The sequence below is a fragment of the Microchirus variegatus genome (assembly GCF_963457635.1).
Source record: "Microchirus variegatus genome assembly, chromosome: 19".
In the NCBI taxonomy this organism is placed as follows: domain Eukaryota; kingdom Metazoa; phylum Chordata; class Actinopteri; order Pleuronectiformes; family Soleidae; genus Microchirus; species Microchirus variegatus.
The window spans coordinates 14,508,191-14,529,668 of NC_139820.1; the positions used below are offsets into that span (position 1 = coordinate 14,508,191).

Genomic DNA, 21,478 nt, shown 5'->3' on the forward strand with positions numbered 1-21,478 from the left:
GACCTGGCTGACCCCTGAATTGGCTCGAGCACAAATGAACTGGAGGTATCCCCACCGGCACTCACTGCAGACCTAGCTGACACCCTCTCCTGGGTCTCACTGGGGACTGACCCCACATACATCCCCACTGAAGCTCACTACAGATCTCTGCAAAGCAAAGGTGCTAGGCTGTGAGTCTCCACTCCTGGTCAGCTGTGATCTGATATTGTCTGTCGGGTAAAAAAAACAAGCACAAGCACAAATACCAAGACACTCCCCCAATGCTTAGTGAACCAGATGTAATGACTGCTAATGGTAATGACAGCACTACCATACAAGGGATGCAGCGTGTTTGGTTGAGAGACCGACAACTTTGTCTAGCTCACTGTGCTGCAGTCTACATTTCACCCTGTTGAAACCCCCTGAGCTCAACTCTCAACATACGTCAGATCTCCAACCACCTGTAACTCATTGAGACAAGACTCCCTACAGACTCTCGGCCCCAGCATGCTTCATCTCCCTCTGGAACGCTCCAGGTGATGTATGTATAATCATTGTCTGCTGGGCATCATTCATGCATCACAGATAAATGTACAACATGGTACACTTAGTTACAGCTCCCTATAGCTGTATAGTGTATAGCCATTAACTATTTCTTTATTCAAGTTTCATCTATGTCAGTTTTCCAGATTCCAGCTATACTGTCACCCATTTATTGTTATTGTTGATGGTTTATGTCTTCCATTATGGAACTGTATGATAATTTCCTCCTGTTGTCACGATGCATCATAATTCAACCATAGGTATACCTCTTGAATATACTATATTCATTTATTTTTCAACCCGACTATTGAGTGTGCTTTACTTAAATAATACATTTATAACTTCACATAAAATCATCTCCTGTGTTCATATTTATGGTCTAAATTCTTGATATTTACTTCTTGAAATTTAAATTCAGCCATCTGTCATCGTGTGCCCAGTTATTATATATATTGCTATAAGACATCATCAATAACAATCACATTACAATCACAGTATCAGTGCATCGCTGAGCTGTTCAGGCAGTCAGCGGTAACTCTCTTAAAACACACCTGTCAGCCAATCAGAAAAGAGTACTCACCCAGACCACGGAATAATGCAGATTAAAAGGTAGACTGAATATGTCATCGTAGCACCAAGATGAAAATTTGCATGAAATTATAATAATACACAAAACAGACTTGCATTTGCAGTTAACTTTTTACATAATGCATGGACATAATGTTAGAAGTGCCACACAGGTCAAATGGAATGTCCTTGAAAATTACAGACAACCACAAACTTGGCTAGCTTTCAAATGAATGCATCTGAACAGTAGTCAATTAACATACTTACCTAGAGAATGTTCAGAGAAACAATTTCTTGGGCTCACTAGCAACATAAATAGCAAGTTGTGCTCCAAACTACAACCGATTACTTCGGCTATATGAAAAGAAAGAAAGGCTTTGGGCACAAACAAATTAAACATTAGCCTCTAAAAGATTAAAAGATAACAGGCATTCTACACACAGGTATACTTCAACAAATTGCTATTGTGAGTCCTGAGAACATGCCTTTCTCTTTAAGGCAGTGATCCGATTTCTGACATAATTTTTCACTCCAGTCCAGATTCAGTCTTTGAGGGCATTGGGTTCTGCATTGATACACTGAATGCAGTCGCTCTTTTGAGGTACCTTGCATGTGTGGATGAAGCGCATCATGTGCATGTACCTCACTGTCTTCCCACTTACGTTTAGAGTTACCCGTTTTGTCTGTGAAGAAAAGATAGAGGTGTTGTCAATGTTAGAGCCATATGCATATGTGTATCTGTTTGTTTATTTACAATGTAATTCCTGAGTGCGACGGTAGCTGGCGCTCCGTGCTGTGGTGTAGGGAAAGTGATAAAGCCAATGGCAGGTAATTACTGGGCAGGTGTGCTGCAGACAAGTGGAGAAGTATATAGTTTTTGACCGTCAGCGTCAGCATGATCGTGGTGTTATTTGTTTGTTGCGTTGTGACAGCAATGAGCATTGTTTGATTTGCATGCCAAAACGCTCATTTGTTAAGAGCGCAACGAATAATAAATGTTTGGGTGACAGCATATGATGCAAGTGATTCATTCATTTGGACCCGGATGAAGACAGACGCGTCAACTAATCGTACACAGTGCCGTAGCCCCTCAGTGGCCTAGGTTCGTTTTGTTTGTTTTTGTTTAATTGGATACGAACAAGCCATTACAGTCAATATATAATTACTAAAAGCATGTTCTGCAGTCCATCCAAAAGAGCATTCACAACCTCTACTTTCTTTTTGTACTGTTCAAAGTGCAAGGACAACACCAAGGTAAACTGATCAATAATGGAAGATAATGAATGATAGATATCGCTACAAAGGGTTTTAATTATTTAAAACACAATCCCAAATAGACATCACAGTTAAATTGTTACAAAACAAAAACAAATAATAATAAAAATGAATGAATGAATGAATGAATGAATGAATGAATAAATAAATAAAGCAGGCTCACTGCTCCACCAACATTAGACGAAGAAAATACTGCCTTTTTGGGAGCAGAGCTCAGGTTTATACTGTACAGACATGAACAGAAATAAAAAATCTTCACGATATTGACCAATAGCTCGTTCCAATAGCCTTCATTCATAAAATCTGGAGTTACATTACGTAACATTTTAAGCACTTTTCAAAGTGTTATTACTTAAACTTAAGATTCTTCTCCAAACTCACTTGTTGGCTGCATTTGTAAACACTTTTTAATCAGAGATTTTAGTATCAAACTACTTTTTGAACAGAATTTTAAGCTTTAGATTGATTAGATTGCACACTACGACAACCCTAAACCTAGCTTTAGTCCTGTTTCTCAATACCCATCCCTACATATTACTGATCAGTTATTAGTATGTGTTTAGTATGGCCATTTATCATTAAACAACCAAAAAAGGAAGCTTTGAATGTGTGCCTTTATTTTTACCAAAACATTATCCACAGTGCCAGAGTGGCTAGGATGATTTGGCTGCAAAATCACTTGAAGTATTCAGTTGTAAGACCAGGTTTACGAGGTTAGGTTTACATTGCAGAGACTATCTTTCATCCGTGAAAAAAGATCTAACCCAAGCCAAAACAAACCTTGTTTGACAAGAGCACTTGGAGGAGTGGAACTGGAAGATGTAGTCTCCAGTGGCTCCTGTTCGCCTGTTGCCTCAGTGGTCAACTCAGACTCATCCTCATCACTTGACGAGTCCTGATCTTGTAAGGAATCAACTTTTTCTGAGGAGAAATATTAAAAAAAATATATGGCATAGCCTCAGCAGTTGTATTAAATGAAAATCCAACAGTCAATTCTGAATGTACTGCCTACATTATTGCAGTTTCACATTAAATCAAACTAATTTGGTGTAGTGTTATTCATCAATTAAACATACATATATGCAACATCTAAGAAGAAAGTAATCCATATTTGACCTGATGGACTACATTTGCTTTCTTCCAATTTGAAACGGATTGATTTGGTTCTCCATTTCTAGTTTTAAACACAGACATAAAGATTACCTTATTGTTAAAGGGTACTCATTATGCATTTCTCATGAGGCAATAACCATGGGTTGCCCCAGCATCTGAACTAAAAATATTATATTAATATACACTAAGATGCACACATGTATCCATACCTTCAGGGTCAATCTCAATGTCATCAAGGGTTTGACCTTTATACTGTGATAAATTCCCCTTCTCCACTGCCAAAAGCATTTTGCTCATTTTAGCGAGCTGAAGTGTTCCCTCCGGTAGGCGGTAATACTGCCTGTGCACGCGAATATCATGACCCAGAAATTCTGCAGAAAGTTGGTCTGCTTCATTTTCTTGAAGATTAAGGACTTTAGACATCGTTGCTATCATTTTCTTGAAGATTAAGGACTTTAGACATCGTTGCTATGTTCTTCCTGAGCCTTGTTGAGGTTAAGACCTCAGGATGTTTGGCATCACTCTCCCTTGCAAACATTTGGATGCATTCTCCTTCTCTGTAAGCTGATGAAGCTCCTGGTCTAGCAAACATGTAGATGTTCTCTTTGGAGACTCCACACAGCTCACGAGTGTCAGCTAGAAGCTCCATAGCTGACACCATTGATGGTTTTAGGAGCACAGGCACTCCTCTTCCTCTTTTCCCTCTGATTTCTACTCTGGTGAAGAAATCACACATCTTGTTCTCAAGTGGGGTAAGACATAGAGCCATGTCCTCATTGAGTTCTGACTTTCTCCTTGCTTTGACAGTAGCCAACTCCATTGACACCTCTCCTTCTGTTAAAAATGATTAGCTGAGCAAGTGTCACTTTGGCAAGTGTTGCATAGTTCTTTGCAGAGGGAAAGTCTCAGCATTCTTTCAGCATCGACTTTAACATTCTCCATGTGAGAGTCCAAAAGTTTGACATCTTCAGTGAGAGGGATAATCTGTGGTGCATTCCACTTTGACTCTCTCAGAGAGGTTGTTGCTCCTCTGGTAATCAATCCCTTCCATCTGAATTGTTTAATGGTCTTGAATTCTCGAGCAAATTCTACAAGGCTCTGGTCTCTGTCAACTGTGGACAAATTATCACTCTCTACAATCTCACAGATTATACCCAGACTGTTACCAATTTTGAGGGCTAAGGAAGGTGTGCAGAATGTATTATTCTCTGTATTGTACCCAGCCAACTCCTTCACTGCAGATATGACATGATTGAAGTTTGCAGAATAGATAAGTTCCTCTGCCTTCCGGATGGGCGTATTCTTCTTAGCCACAATTAATAGTCGCCAAAGTTCTCTAAGTCTTTGCCTTATGTAGTCATGTCTGTTCTTTCTTGATCCATTTAGATCAAACAGGTGTTGTCCAAACTGCAAGAGAAGTTTGTCATTTTGAATAAGCCGAGTGACCTCATCATAGACCATGGAGGAAATCACATTATTCAAGCCCATACTAATCTCATGCACAATGGCAGTTTTAAGGGCACATTTGGATCGAATTCGCCTCCTCCCACTGCTGGATTCATCACTAGTTTCTTTGCTCGCTGGGCAGATTTTCAAGTGCTTCCACAATGTTTTCTTGGCATAAAGTCCCTGACAATGAAAACAGTGAATAAATTTAGAGGCACGTCTACACTCTCGTGGTCTGTAGCATGCCTCAACATTGGCGTTGTGGGCAAAGTTTCCGCGTCTTCTGAGAACGTCCAACTTTTTGCGTCTCTCTTTTGAATTCTTTGGATGCTGAAATGCTCGAGCAACCTCTGCTTCATCTCCATGTACAGCTTCTAGGTGTCGTGCAATTTTTGATGTTGGATTGAGGCAAAAGAGACAATAATTCCTCTTGTTGTACACACGACGAGGTTCATAATTTGAGGGAGGCAATACTCTAAATGAGCCACAAATTTGTTGGATTCTGCTTTTCTCAGGAGTGTTTGAGTTTCTCTTTAGTGGACTGGGGGATGAGGTCTTTCTCTTCCTCCGAGTGATCAAGTTAATCTTCTTAGGGCTGACTGCAGTGTCTGTATTTTCTGTGCTTCCTGAAACCGTATCTTGTTTTGAAAGAGATAAAATGGGATATCTCAGAGGCGGCAGTCGCTTTTTCCCAACTGGAGACTGGAGTGGTGTGTCTTCATCATTCATCAAGGGATGATTCCATATATGAAGTGGCCTTTTCGAAAAATCGATAAAAAAGTTCAGGCCATCCTTTACTATACTGAGTGTCATGTAATGTTGATGCATTGGACTTCTATCACAGGAACATTATCTCTTTTAGCTTCAGGATATGACATATAAAGGCTACATTTATCAACGTTTATTTAATGAAAAGGCGCATAATATATATATATGCACATCAAAATGTACACGACTGTAATTAGCCTCTAGGAAAATACCTGTCTTTGTCTTGAAAATGTCCTTTTTGAGTAATCCACTGGACAATTCCAAGATCTTTGACCATCTGACGATGTAGCACACGTAAGAGGAGCTGTTGTCTTAAAATGGAAAAAATGACAAAGATAAAAGCATTCCATGAAGTACAAATTACTCAGCAAAAAAAAAAAAAATCATTCACATGCACACATAATACACATAATAATAAATAATAAAAATAATAACACTAATAAAAAGAAAAGCAGTCTGAGAGCGCAGACCTCCACCAAGGCAGCTCAGTGCCTACAAAATACACCCTGCCGGTAAAGGTCAGACAGCGAGTGTTGTTACCAGTGATAGCGTCTTCGGCTCTCACCTAAAATCTAATCACTGGTCCCATTGCGGACATTTCCTGAAAATTCCATCCAAATCCTCCTTGACATTTAAAGTTTTACCTCCTACATATACCTCCTCGGCGCAGGTCGATGAGGTAAATTTTTGAATAGCATCATCAAAATTATTGGATTAATGATGGTTTATTTAATGATGCCAAATGATAATAGTGATATTATCCACACTAAATATATTTGTACAATTGAAAAGTAAATAATGGGCTATTGTTCAAATGCAGCAAGCAATGCAGTGTTACCTGTGTTTTTGTTGCTGGCTCTCTATCTTCCAACGGATCACTGGTTATCGTTGATTTATCCTGAGACGAGGTATCTGATGAGGCTAGTGACTAAAAAGACGAATCCAACTTATTATGTGCAATATTCAAATTCAATTGGCATTTAAAAAGCATGCCAAATGCACCCCTAACACTGCTTGGTGTACACAGAATATGTCAATAATCATGGAGTTCTACAGTAGCTTCCCTTTAAAATCTGCCTGTTTGAAGTTAGGGACATACCTGAATATCATCATGCAATGGGGATTGCGAAGTAAGCTAAGGGGGAAAGAAAGAAAGGCATGTCAAAAGCTGAGAAAGTAATGAAAGGAAACAAGATATTTGGCTCCAGCACAAGAACAAAACTAAATAAGACCAATGGTCATTTGGAATAGAAATCATTGCCTTACTAATGTCTAAAGGTTAGCTAAATAACACAATTTCAGGACATAAAGTAAAAAGTTAAAAAAAGTTAAAAAAAAGAATTAAGGGCCGTACACACCCCACTAGCCGAAAGTTGAAGAACCCAGCTTTGACTGTGCTGCATTGAATAACAAGTAATAAAAAAACAAAATCACGCAATCAAGCTCCTAGTAATGAACAAAAAGAGGTTGGGCACAAAAGAGCAATTTCTGCAAGACGTTAAAGTGTGTTACTCACAAACGCATCCAGTTGTGACAATTGTTTAACCTCTGCAATTTTGTGATGATTGAAGCATTCTTCATGGTGCCTTCTATATTTGGCCCCTTGAGACTGTAATGACAGGAATTCAATAAAGAGCTAATTGTTTCAAAGACAGTTTGTGAATACAATATACATTATAACACTTCACAGCCAAAAATTAGCAATAGTGATCACATTTATACTTACTCTATGTAGTTCTGGATTGCTGCTGTTTATGTTGATCTCATCACACACCTGAGATGCATTCACAGGAGTAGATGACAGCTAAAATAAAAGGTAATTGAAATTGTGTGTGCAGCCCACATGATTTTTGTTAAATGTTATAACTACGGTGTCGCAAATATTTAATTCCACAATTTATCGGGGTATTAAACGGTCAGAGTTCCTAGACATTTTCCATTTCAAAATTCCATACGTTTCCATACTCAAATTTCCAGACTTCTCTGAGGGTTTTTTAGTCTGTTAAAGATCTGAATACCAATGTTAGATGCTTATTATGTAAATAAATATGTATAGAGCACTCTTCTAAATCCATGTTACAAAGTGCTTCATAAAGGCAGCAAAATAAATAATACTTTTATCAGTTTATCAGCCTTTCCTGATTATATGCGAGTTTTAATTTCATTTCAACTGTCTTTTATTTTCTTGATATGTATGGGTTTAGACACTAAATTGTTTTATATACGTTTTCTTTTAAAACTTGATGATTTCATGACTTATTTTGATGCCTTTATGAAGCACTTGTCACATGGATTAAGAAGAGTGGTCTATAAATAAAGACAATAATAATATTATATATATATATATATAAATAATATTTTTTATTATTACTTTTGGGGTCTTTCTAAACTCACACACACACACACTCTTCTTATACCTAATTGGGGACATTCATATGTGTAAAATGTTAATGTGACGAGATGAAGGCGGAGGGGTATGTTGTACCAACAACGCCACCTGGGGAGTTTCACCCCAGGAGATAGTTAAAATATTTCAAAAGGAATAATTAGGTACCTTTACCATTACAGAGATTGCTACAGGTTCAAAACACCACTGGGCAGAGACGTTATTTTAGAAAAATATAAAAATAGTTTATTTTACATATAATGCATCAAATCAACATAGGCTGCATATTCAAATACTCAAGCTGGGGCTGAGATATGAGGGTGAACAGGGCTGGGGCTCATCAGGGCAGACCAAAATCAAATCAAAGGAGGGATTACCAACCAAAACACCCGTGGCACCACATACACACACGCACAAAGGGGGTTCGTGAGGAAAACACCACCACCGGGGATTGGGTCGCCGCTTTGGCCCACAGCACCTGTTCACAAAGAAAAAAAGGTAAATATATGGCCTCACAGCTAAACGTAACACTTTAATATCAAGAAAACAAACACACACACAACAAACAATATGCTTTTCGAATAAGAAAACGAATCAAAACAACAAATCAATATCAAACAAAATACAAATTAAATCCCTTTTTTGTAGCACAAATAATTAATAAATCAAAAATTCCTGAGGCTGTAACAAGCCTCGACACCAGCTCTGTGGCGAGCCTGTCGTAGTCACTACTCCATCATGGCTCTGGAGAGCCGAAGAGCCACAGAACGAAGTGAGCCAAGACTAAATAACGAAAACAAAACAGAACAGACCAAAACAATCAAAACAAAAACGTCGTCCAGGGAACCGTGACAATAATGGACATATATGGACACCACCCACAGAGCGTCACAGCAGACTAGGTAGCAGAGTTACTGCACGGCTTCTGCCTGATTAAAACTGTGGCACAAAATAGTAACAATTAGCTGGGAGGGATGAGCAGCAGGTAGAAGGAAAAGAGGAGGGCGGACAACGCCGACTTACCACGAGGAGCCACAACCACACACGGACGGCCTCCAGCGGGGCAACTCGGCCCCACGGCAACAGCAACCTGCAGCGCTACAGCGACAGAAAGGAGAACCGTGTCACCAATGCGCCCTGTGTCACGCTAATTGGGAGGAAGGACAGCGATGCGCATACCTGTTGATTTTACAAGAGGAAACGTGCGCCAAGATGATCCACCACACTCCAGACACACCACAAAGGCTCCAGCGCCTGCACCGGCTCTGCCACACCAGGCCACAGCCACCACGGGGGACGAGCAGCACCGGAAAGGAAGGGCGGCCGCAGGTGTGACCAGACCAGTATAAGAAAAGCATGCAGCGCCGCCCATCAATCAGCGCGCAAATCCACACCTGATGTGGACGAAGCAAGGAGGAGGGGGGAAAGGATGGGAGGGAAAAGACCATCCTGCCACATTCAGACACCAGTTTTTAAGTCTATCAGTACTTTTGGGGTCATTCTAAACTCACACACACACACACTCTACTTATACCTAATTGGGGACATTCATCGATGTATAATGTCAAAACACCAGTTTGTAAGTCGATCAGTACTTTCTAAACTCACACTCACTCGCGCACACACACACACACAGACACACACAGACACACACAGACACACACACACACACACACACACACACACACACACACACACACACACACACACACACACACACACACACACACACACACACACACACACACACACACACACACACACACACAGAGAGGACAGCTCACCAGTCCATCATATCAGTAAAGGCCACATTATACTTCTCCGACTGCGTAATGCGTTATCCGTCTGCGTCACCACGTCGACCACTCGAGCCTTTATACTTCTGCGTCGTGGTGGCGGATAGGCGCTGCAATTTCCCGCCCGATCAGTAGGGGTCGCTGCGCAAGGTTGTTGTGCTTTTGGCTACAGTGAGCAATGGCGTCCGAGGGAGAAAGACTGTTGTTGTTGAAACAGTGGCCGTTTGTCACTTTTCTGTGTCCCGGAACGCAGTTTTAAGATAATTTGAGGCGAGAAATTGGCCATTTAGAATGTGCTGTGTGTGTTAAGATATGACGTATTTATAGTTCGGCAGCGACGAAGTCAGCGGTGTTCAGCTCCACCCTCTGTGGACGCTCGGTGCTCACTGTGAGCCGGCACAGAGCAGCTTCGCTCGGCCTGTCCTGAGGACCAATCGCAGCTCTTGCCGTCTCCGTTGTCCCTTGACGGAGTGACGGACACTTAAAAAATATTCCGTGCAGCCGGAGACGACGCAGAGACTCTACAACAGGTTCTGCGTCGATGCAGAGTTACTCTGCGTAACCTACGCAGAGCACTTTACGCAGGAGTATAAATTGGGCTTAAGTTCAAATATGGTCATTTGTGACTTCAGTGTTTGGAATCATTCAGATTTACCTCAGAGACACAACCAAAGTGTCCCTGTTGTCTCTAGTTGATTCAAGGCGTAGGGGCTGTGCAGACTGGAAACTGTGTCCAGTCTTTTTTGTGCTACATTAGCCTCTATTAGATCACACAGCAAAATGTGGGAGAGTGGGAGAGAGAAGGGTCTATGTCTATGCAGCAAAGGAACATACACTGAACTTAAATTCAAGTCACTGCAGAGGGAACCAGGTGAACTATCAGGTAAAGAGAGAGAAATAAAGAGAATTCTAAAGATATTGTTGACTTAAACAGGAAAGAGAGCAGATGACTCTGGCAGTCGGTAACCATATGGTTACTGGTTCAAATCCCAGAACAGGCCAGGGCTGCCCATGAACAAAGTATTCTAGCCCCTCATTCCCCTTTATGTGACCACTCTTGATGTGCAATATGGCTGGGTTAAATGCAGAAGTAAAATTCACCCTCACTAAATAGTGCGTGGCGTCACACTGGAGCAGCAGCCAGCACTGTTGCCACATAGCAAGAAGGATGCCAGTTTGAATACCAGTTTGACTGAGGGTCTTTCTGTGTGGCGTTTGCATCGTTTGTGACAGTGTCTTCTGACTGGGTCCGACTCCAGGTCAAAGGCGTAAAAAGGACTGTGGTGGGGAGTCGTGAGGAAGCTATTTTTAAACACTGTTAAAACAATGTTTTGATAATGAGTAGCAGTGCATCCACCATTCCAGAGGGAGGAGCTGCGCTTCTGAGAGCTGGTGTGCTAATTATGTCACTTCCAGGTATTGGCCAATCACAAGACATTTGCGAAAGCTCATGCTGGCTGGCCAATCACAACACACTCTGTCTTCTGGGGGTGAGATTTCGGCCTGAAACAGCTCGGCTGACAAGAGCTTCAGTGGGGAGAGATTTTGATCGGCATTTTGATTTACAGCAACTAGGTTTTTGACCATAAAAAAGAGTTAAGGTATGTAAGTAGATCTCACATATATGTGCGATAGGACCACTCTATGTGAGCTTTAAATGATGCATGCAACACGTTTAAATTAAACATTAATCTAGACAAAATGATGCATGGAAGTAAACCATTTATTTCACTGTGAATATAAAGGATTACTTCACTGCTAAATTTGTCACAGCACATTTTTCTTTGGGTGAACAGTAAAGCATTTGACTGTTGGAGGTCCCCTTCCTTTCTTCAAGCATTAACTGAACTAAAAGGACACCGAGGTGAAATTTATGTCAGATGTTTAATTTCAGGGGTCAATTACAACTCATTGAGTGACACCAACATCCCGTAAGAAATGCCTTTGTTAGAGACTGCATTTACACTACAGAGCCCCCTACTGGTCATCATCCACAGTTCAGTTTGTTCCTGAACATGAAGTAATTTTGAACATTTCCACTTACCAAAAATACACATAAATGTGTGACAAGCATGAGTACAAATGTACATGGAACTCAAAATGCATACAGTGTTATTATCAATTAATCATTTCCACCTTGGAAGCAGATTCATAAAGATATGAAAACCCGGGAGACAAGCATAATGCCCCCACCAAAGAAAACAAAATACAAATACAAGCCAGTAGCAGTACAGGATGTTCAGGTGAACAGACACCACCTCAACTGTATCAGGACTGCAACAAATTATGAATCATTAATTGAAACCCATATTATTTTGATTATTAATTAATCATGTTCTCGCTTCTTTGCTCTTCTTTGAAATTTGGGTAAAACTCAATTTTCAGAAATGGGGACTGAATGAATCCAGAGATTAATCATTAATGAAAATAATCCTTTATCACAGCCCAATATTAAATATATACTTTGTTCTTTCAGTCCCCGCCCTTGCTCCCCAGTCCATCAGGAAGATTTATAGATCATATAAAGAAACACCAAATCCCATGAAATAAAAAGTGACAGGCTAATGCAGTTAGGAGCATGCTCGAACCACAGACAATGGTTTCAGTTTGAAAAGAGTGAAGCTGGAAGCTATGGAATGTTGATCTTGCATGACATTTGAATGGGTCCGTTATGAAATGTAAAATCACATGTGCTTATATTTTACACTTAATTCTGGTGTTAGTGATGGTTGTTTGCATCCTTGGTTAACTTTTGTTTGTTGGAAGCTTTTCCTGTCCATTCTCATTTACAATTCTGATGTTTAAAGACGGCAAAACTACCATCTAGAGTGTGAAAATACATTTAATAATAAAAGACAGAAAGAAAAATTGAGCTCTATAGAAGTCCTCGTCTCTGGAGATGTGGACATTTGTCTGCTTGCAGCTCAGTAAGCAATAGCCCACTGCTTGATGCAGGCATCATAGGAAGTGGTCACTAGAGTGTTCTCATCCACCCAAGCCAGGCTGCTGACGTGGTGCAACCGGTGAGGGTCTGTAGACAGAGTAAAATGCAAAGTGATTTCAAAAACAGTTCAAAGCCGTGCTTCCCTAATGGTAAATCCCTGGGTCAACTTGGGTGTTTGAAATCATTCAACCAGATCAACAAAAGTAACACAAATTTATCAAAAGACAAAACAGCAGCTCCTGTATCCCCTTGATTTGTATGTATGTATTTTCTCTATGAAATGTTGTGCCGGAGAGTGAAGGGTTTAAAACTTGAGTTTCCACCCTGGAAAGGCTGTCTAAGAGTGAGCTAAATTGGCACACGTCAATAAGAATTATCATAGCCTTTATTAAATGAGCGTAAGTGAAAAGTGTAGTCAGTGGCTCATACAACTGCAGTGTTCCGGCTGAACAGTGGAGTGTGGCACTCTGTAAAGCGGTCACAAGAAATGGCATGTCTTTGCACTTGTATAGATTACCTTTGATTTTGATTCTTTTTTCTTCATCGCTGACCGTCCAGACAAAAACCAACATGTCCATCCCACCAGTGGCAAAATGCTCATTATCAGGTGACCAGGCCAAGGACACAGGCTTTGCATGGTGTCCGTGAAACCTATTTTTAACCTGGGGGGAGAGAAAAAACCATGGTACACTTTTGGATTGTGTGTACATTATATACACATCTACATAGACATACAGTACTATGCAGAAATCTTAAGCCACCATTAGATTTGTTGTTTTAGCAATTCTATAACAACAATAGAGGATAATCATTTCCATTTCACTTTACTGGGACACAGCTAAAAAATATATGCAGTTTTTTTTCCTCTACAGGTGTCAAGTATTTAGCATGATCTCCCTTACACTTGCACAATAACAGAGCTCTGTTAATACTGGAGTGGAACCTTAATTAATGTTACAGGTAAATCCTGCGTTTGTCCTACTATTTCATTTAAAGAAATATCTGCTGTAAAAAAAATGTCTATCACTCCAGATATTACTCATTGACAGTTCACTAATATATACGACCAGCTTTAAGTTGCATCACTTCATTCCGAATGCCAATGATCACAGAATTTGACAGACAGAAAAAACAACAGAGCTGGTGGTGACTGAAACTTTTGCACAGTACTGTATATATACAAACTATGTATACCGAGTAGTCATCGGCCACAGTAAAGACTGTGGCAGCTTTCCTCTCATCAATGACAGCCAAATAGGCTCCATCATTTGAGTAGGCCAAGCATGTGATCAACCCTGAGACGTCCAGTGCTTTGTCTTCTAACTTCAGAGTGTTGCCTTGAATGGAGTACAGGCGGACCTTTCCATCCTAAGAAAAGGAAACAAAAAGGAATGAAGTCTTTGTTTTTCTGTGATGGTTTCATGTTACACCGAAAAACATTTCACACAGCAATGATTAATTGATTATCATTTGATTACTAGATTAACTGTTGACCCATTTCATAATCGCTCTATTTCTTTGAATATTTTATTCAAATCTTTAAAGAAAGTTCAGGGCCCGTATTTATCAAGCGTCTCAGAATTACTCCTAAGAACCCTGCTAAGAGTAGACTTATGAGTAAAAAAATTATTCGCTGAAAGTTGCACTTAAAAGTTAGTTATCAAGCGTCTTACTCACACTTTCAGCGAAGTGTAGGACTGAATCTTAAGTGTCACTCTCAGAGCTGAATTACGACAGTACTATGTGCCGTAAACTGAATTTTAAGTGACGTCACTTCCGTGTCCATAGAAATGACCAATCACGGAAAGAAATATCGCAGATTCCGCGGGTGCTCCCGGATATTGCCAAGCACCCACGGAGATTGTCGAGCACTCACATGTGCCAGCCTACGCTCGTCATTGATTTGTTAATGACCACTACCTATCAATGGATTGCATTGTAATGTCAGAAAATCTGCGGTCCACAATGGACCAAGGCTGAACTGTCACAAGACATTGTCAAGGAATAACAACCTGGAAATAATCGCGGACCAGTTTATAAGACACACCGCTACCAGAGGAAACACATTCCTCACCAATTAAAAATAATGGTGAGTGACAAAACGACAAATTAAATATTTGTTATAGCCTACTGTGGTACTATGTTTTAAAGGATGTGTCGGAATGGTTTTGAATTGCAGATTTGGTCCATTATTTGCGTTTATTTGAGCCTTTTTGCTGTAGTTTTGGTGGTTATGATTATTTCTTTCCTTGTGTGTAGTTAGTAACACTTTAGATTTAACCTACATTTGTGTCATTAAAACCAGTTATGATCATTGACAGTATAATTAATATCAGCTTTTGATTGATTAATGAGTGAAGTTGCTGTTGAGTTGGTAGGCTGTTATTACCTTAAACTTATAGGCGGTTACGGTAGCTACGCTGTTCAATCCAGGCTGTGGTGTTGGGTTGGAGATTTTTCCTTTTCCTTTTTTCTTCATCGGATTCTTTTGCGTTAGGGTTGCATAATTGAGATTAAAATCCTCTTATGCATCACCAGTGTGTAGACTGTGTTTGAGAAAGAGATCGTGTCCGTGTGCGTGTTCATTGCGGCCGCTGCCGTTAATTGATCTAATGTGTTTTACTATGAGACGAATGTGCGCGTGTCAAAATAGCAACAATCATGCAAGCACGATGATGAGAACCCATCAGCAAAAACATAAATCGATGTCCCTGCCGTTTGATCAGCTGCTCGTCATCTAACAAAGCCAGGACATGCTTCTCACCTCAGTGCCATCCCCTGCTGGCAACTCCTAACCACTTACGACACCTCTGGAGGTCTCTTAAATATCTGGGAGAGTAGGAGTGATTCTTAGACTTAAGAAAGTTGATGAATAGCTTTTATTCTTAAGTTTGAGAGTAGGACTAAATTTCACAAATTCTCAGGACTTAAGTGTAAAATGGCACTCTAAGACGCTTGATAAATACGGCCCCTGATTTCTTGTCTCCTTTTTTGAACAGTAACAGATGCACATCGACCGAGAGCAACATGGAGCACACACACCGGTGAGCTGAAAGCACAGCTAATGTAAATTTTAAGTAAATTTTAGCATTTTTCTATCAGTTGCTTCACAAAATGTGTGACATTTCTTTCAATTTGTGGGAAACATCTGGGTCAGGCGAAGAGTTCCCGCTGTTGCTGCTAAACACAGACAAACAAGGGACAGAGTTTAAGATTACAGAGGATTGCATAAGAACATCTCTGCATGAGGCTAATGGTGGACACATGTTATTGAAGTTTGTGAACTTGGATCATCGACCCCCATTGTGTTCTTCCTGCCATTACTCCAGGACTTTTGTTTTGAAATTGAACCTAATGCTCGCAAAATTAAAGCCACTTTATTGATAAAGTTGTACTGTTATTTTTGGATAGTTACTCTGTTTTGTCACATAACTTATTTTTCTTTTTCTTCATGCGTTTATATTTTTGATGAGTGTATATATTTAGTGTATGATTTGTATGGTTTATACCGATATGTGTTAATACCCCACTTTCGGTCATTCTTAATAAGAACAATATAGACTTATTCAACTCTAAATTGTATTTTAAACACAAGCAATTGCTGTTGCTTTTAAAGTAATATTTATTTCAAGATCTGCAACTTTTGCCAGCCATCTTCTGATCATTTTGCTGTGTCCACTAGGAGAAAATTCTACTTTTGGAGATTAATCAGCCATGCCAAGACCACTGCGTGACCCCAGTTTGATATTTGATGTGACCCACCATTTAGGTGCATGCTCTTCCCTAACTTCCTCCCACAGTCAAAAACATGCAAATCAGGTTTGGACACTCTAAACCTGGGGTCTCCACTCAAATGACCTGGGGGCCAAAGCGCAGCTATTGTGGTCAAGAGGGGGCCGGCCTAGAGAACAAAAAGTGAAAATAAACAAAAACTGTCCACAATATTGTATCATATCACCACACGTATACTTTATAATACTATTTATGATGCAAAATGAATGTATTAATATCAAAAACAGACATTTATTTTAATAATAATTCATTCATTCATTAATAATGGGATAATTATGACCAAATGTCTTATTGTTACCGTTATAAAAAACATTGCTAGCAAACATATATTCTATTCTATCACCTCACTGGCAGCTGTGCCTCAGCTACACACTGTGTTTAAAAGACGCTGAGGTCGTGGGCCATGATTTCATTATAACATGATATTAAGTGGGGGGCCGCATGTAATTGTTTGGGGGGCCGCATGTGGCCCCTGGGCCCCCAGTTTGAGACCGCTGCTCTAAACTGACCATAGGTGTGAATATTGGAGTGAATTGTTGTTGGCGTGTTTGCCCTGTGATGGACTAGTGACCCTTCCAGTTGGTATACCAGCTTTTGCCCCATGTCAGCTGGGATTGGCTCCAGCTTTCCATGACCCTTTTGTGGAGGATAAAGTAGCAAAAACTGGCTCCACACTTACGTTACCCCCCACTGCAGCAGTAGTGCCTCCAGGATGGAGCTCGGCGACCTGTGGTTCATAGTCAAGATTGTCCAATGTGAAGACTTTCTTCTTATCCTTTAGCAAGACAACCTAAGTAAAGCAAGGAGGAATAACATTATCAAAATATTTATTTTCTAAAGCCTCATCTGAAAATATCTTTAATCTGGAAGATTTTTTAAAGCTTTGCAAATACATTATAGCCAAGTGGAAACACTGAACTCAACAGCTACCTGCTCGGCGCCCACAGCCAGTGACAGGCCTCCTGCTACTGCAGACACACCTTTGGGCTGTTTATCCATCTTCACCACATCAGAGCCACTGAAACACATCAATTACAGATATTCACATCATAATAAATAACATTTAACTCCAAACGGTCTTGTTTGATGGGATATGTAAAACTTCAAGGATAGTTCAGGTTAGTTTTTTTTAAAGCTTGGTTGTAAGAGGTACTGACAGTAAGTGCAGAAAACCACCAGAGACCAGGGGGAAACACAAGAAATTTAGCCATTTAAAAAAAGGCTCACACCAGCTGAAGTCTGCAATACTGTCTTGGTTGTCTCTCCAGAAGCAAACCATACAGAGAAGTTTGAAACGGATGGATGTTAGTTTAAACGGTTGTGTTTTCAGATGGGATTTGAAAGTAGGAGGAGAGTCAAGAGTTGCAGACGGGGCAAAGCAGCTGAAGGCTCCATGTATATATAGTACACATGTAACTTGTGAAGGAGTTGACCTGCAGCTCCCGTGTCCCCATGAGATAAAAAAAAGATTTTCTCTACCAGAGTAAACATTTTACAAACAAGAGTTTACACCCAGAAAAGATAAAGTAGTCAAAATATTCCTAAAATTACATTAAGTGCGGGTATATTTTACTAGATGAACCTTTTGCTAAGTGGCCAAAATCTTTTTTATTCCTTTTATCTCCACTGGCAGCTATGTTTTCAGTAAGAGGGAGCCTCCATGTCTCAAGCTGGGTGTGGCCCAATTTTAATCTTTCTTCATTCATACATGGAAACAAATCCGATACAAATCAGACATGTGCATTTGTGTCGATAATCTTAGCCGACAGATCAAATATCTCACTGTCAATGCGACAACAAACAAACAAACCCAGATAGGCAACATAGAATTAGGCATCAAGACCTGTAGTGTAAATGCAGCCCATATGCCAGTACCTCTTAGACTTGGAAAAAACCTGAACTCTCCCTTTATAATTAAAAGGTCGATGCTTATTCTATCACTGGAAGTATTGCTGTAGCTGCCATTTCCTTTCATATGTAGGGTTGCCACCCGTCCCGTAAAATACGGAATTGTCCTTTATTTGGCAATTAAATGTTGCGTCCTGTATTGAACCATGATTTCTTCCGTATTTCCTTAAATATCCAATCCGCATGTCTGTCACACACACATCAACACTAAAGATAAAGATTAATTTTTATCTTTAATTTGTTTAATTAAATCATCGGAATCCTGTTAGAGACAAAAGATGATCACACGTTCATTGTTAGAAGAGACAAAAAGGTGATCACACGGAGGAGACTTCAGTCCCAGACCTGGAGATGATAGTACTGAGTCAGCCAATCTGCACATGTGGGTGGGCATACTCATTGACCGTTTATATACAAATGTATGTATGACTATGTTGAGTTAGAATTTCACCGTTAGGAAGTGGTGCACTCAGACAGGACTGAAGAGACAACACCAGATAGAGTATGTCTAAGCAAGGCATAGGATAAACTTTCTATATAATAATCTTTGTAACTACCTTTTATGTAATAAACCTAAGGAATGTATCAATCCGAGAGACAAAGAAGACCTTCCCGTGTTTTTTTCTTACACTAAAGACATCAGCTCATCTGATTAATCTGTTAATCCCTTAATTACAGCTAAACTAAAGCTCTTCTACAAAAAGATTTGAGACCACGAAGTGAAAACAATGAAGATTTTGTTGTTTTACTAAGATCTACTCGGATCCCCTGCACTTCATGGCGACTGTATTCGATCCTTATCATAAAAATTATTATTGGATGTAAAGATAAAAGTGCGTGTAGAGAAATTATCCAGTCTGTGCTGGATACGGAGACCCCGCTTGGAGGAGAAGCGCAGAGCGCAGAGCGCAGTAGTGGCACACAACACAGGAGAGAGAGAAGCCACAGTGCAGGTGTCTGGCCTGTCCGTACAAGATGAGGGGGCACACTCACACATATGATACACACACACACACATAATATACTATAATTGCAATGCCTTGACTTTAGTGAGATAAGTACTAGGGGTGGGAATTTCAGACATTTTGAGAGTTAATTTTTTTTACAGCAATGCAGGGGTGGAAACTATTCTACAGTGTACTACATCGTTTAAGGGTAAAAACTAGGGATCGACCAATTATCGGTCTGGCCGATATTATCGGCCGATATTCGGCATTGGCCGTTTTTTTCACCGATAACCGATATATTTAATTAATGTATTTTAAAAAGCGCTCCTTCGGCTCTGATGCAGCGTCTCTGCCTGTAGTCACCACTCTCATGGTTGTGTAACAATGTCCCGCCCACAACCCTCACTGATTGGCTACTCAGCGCAAGTGAGTCAGTGACAGCCAATCAGTCCACACAGAAGCCTCTACATGCAGCGCCACAGACTCGGAGGAGAAGCGGAGGACTGCTCCGGTGAGCAGCAGAAAGGTAAGGCAGTGAGAGTTTCAAAGCCCTCTAGGATGAAGTTTTAAAAAATACCACAACCCTATCCTCTAGTATAAGGGAGGAAAATCTGCGCTTTGGCTCTGGAGATTAAACTACTTATAATTGGCGCGACCGCTTTAGAGCTGGGGCCAGACGCACAATAATAATAGGAGACCCTTACGGTTATCAAAACTTTGTGGGAATAATTCATCTCCTGACGTGTCTCACCCTGTGAGGCGGCTCCCGGTTTATCAATAAAAACCCGCTGTGATTATAGCCTATAAATTTAACAGCACACGCTAACGTGTCCTTGTTTGTTTTCAGTCGCCTCTCCCTCAGCGCTCTCTTTTTTCAATCAATAAATTAACCGTAGCGTCTACAACACACGTGTGTAAAGTCGCCTTTATTGTTTTAATTTCCAATTGCCAAGTGCCTTATTCTTATTTATGTAATATGACACAGTTCTAAGCACAATAGTGTGCATTTAATGTTCTGAGATTCCAAATATGACTTAATTTCTCTAAATATATAAATAAATATAATAATAAATAAGGGACTTTAAGTGAAAAACTCTGTTAAGCACTGAAAGTTGTGTCTTTATTTACTCATTATGCTGTTTGATGTAAAATTTTCTGTAAATAACTATTACATCTATAACATGACTGTAGTGAGCCAAGGTTCAGGCCACCCTCTTTATTGGTTTGCTCTTAATCAGGCTGAATCAGATGTAGCCTACCTGAGAGAACATAAGACATCATTAATTAAATGTGATTCATAAGAATATTATGTAGTGGAGTGGAAGTTTAATAGACAGTTTTGCTCTAATAAATTAATATATATTTACTCTTTTTTAATTCTCACTCTTTCTTTTTGTCTCTCTTTCTCTAAATCCTCATTACAGATGGATAGATCCAAGAAGCGGGTGAAAAGTACAGTATGGCAGTATTTTACAAAGCCAACCCAAGGAAGGGCAGTGTGTAATACCTGCAAATACATTAATAATTATGTGATTATGTTATTATGTTAATTATGTGTTCATGTTATTTTACAAAAAGTTAATTTTGTCAGTGTAAACAAACAGTATACTGTATTCATTTTAATCCCAGGTGTGTTTCTCTAAATTTTGACACCAAAATGTTCATTTTTACTGCAAATAAATATCGGTTCTGCATATCGGCTATCGGTTTCGCTTGGTTATTAATAATCTGTATCGGTATCGGCCGTGAGAAACCCATATCGGTCGATCCCTAGTAAAAACATGGTTGTAATGTCCATTGACCATCAAAGCAGCGATAATAAAAATGAGGGGCAAAAAAAAGAAAAAAAAAGGCGAAGCATTGTTTTCTCTCCGCTGGCACAGGTGTGTCGCCAGACGGCTCAGGTTTTTGAACATGCGCTTGTTGTGTCCACCAGAGCGAAGGATCTTGAGTGGGTGAGATGCCGTCTTCAATCGAGTAGACGGCCTATTGTTGTGTCCCCCCTCATCTGAGA

The 21,478-nt window shown here is 40.0% G+C and overlaps 1 protein-coding gene across 1 annotated transcript in view; it reads right to left on the reverse strand.

Moving 5' to 3' along the window:
• Positions 1–11,738: 11,738 nt before the first annotated feature.
• The window catches only part of wdr1 (WD repeat domain 1), a 30,309-nt gene continuing 20,569 nt past the window's right edge, over positions 11,739–21,478 (reverse strand). The window contains exons 11-15 of the mRNA XM_083906282.1: positions 17,540–17,627; positions 17,289–17,399; positions 14,012–14,185; positions 13,335–13,479; positions 11,739–12,904 (exon numbers count right to left, since the gene is read on the reverse strand). Coding sequence (XP_083762408.1) covers positions 12,798–12,904; positions 13,335–13,479; positions 14,012–14,185; positions 17,289–17,399; positions 17,540–17,627 — 625 coding nt within the window. The 3' untranslated portion in view covers positions 11,739–12,797. The remainder of the gene's footprint in view (positions 12,905–13,334; positions 13,480–14,011; positions 14,186–17,288; positions 17,400–17,539; positions 17,628–21,478) is intronic.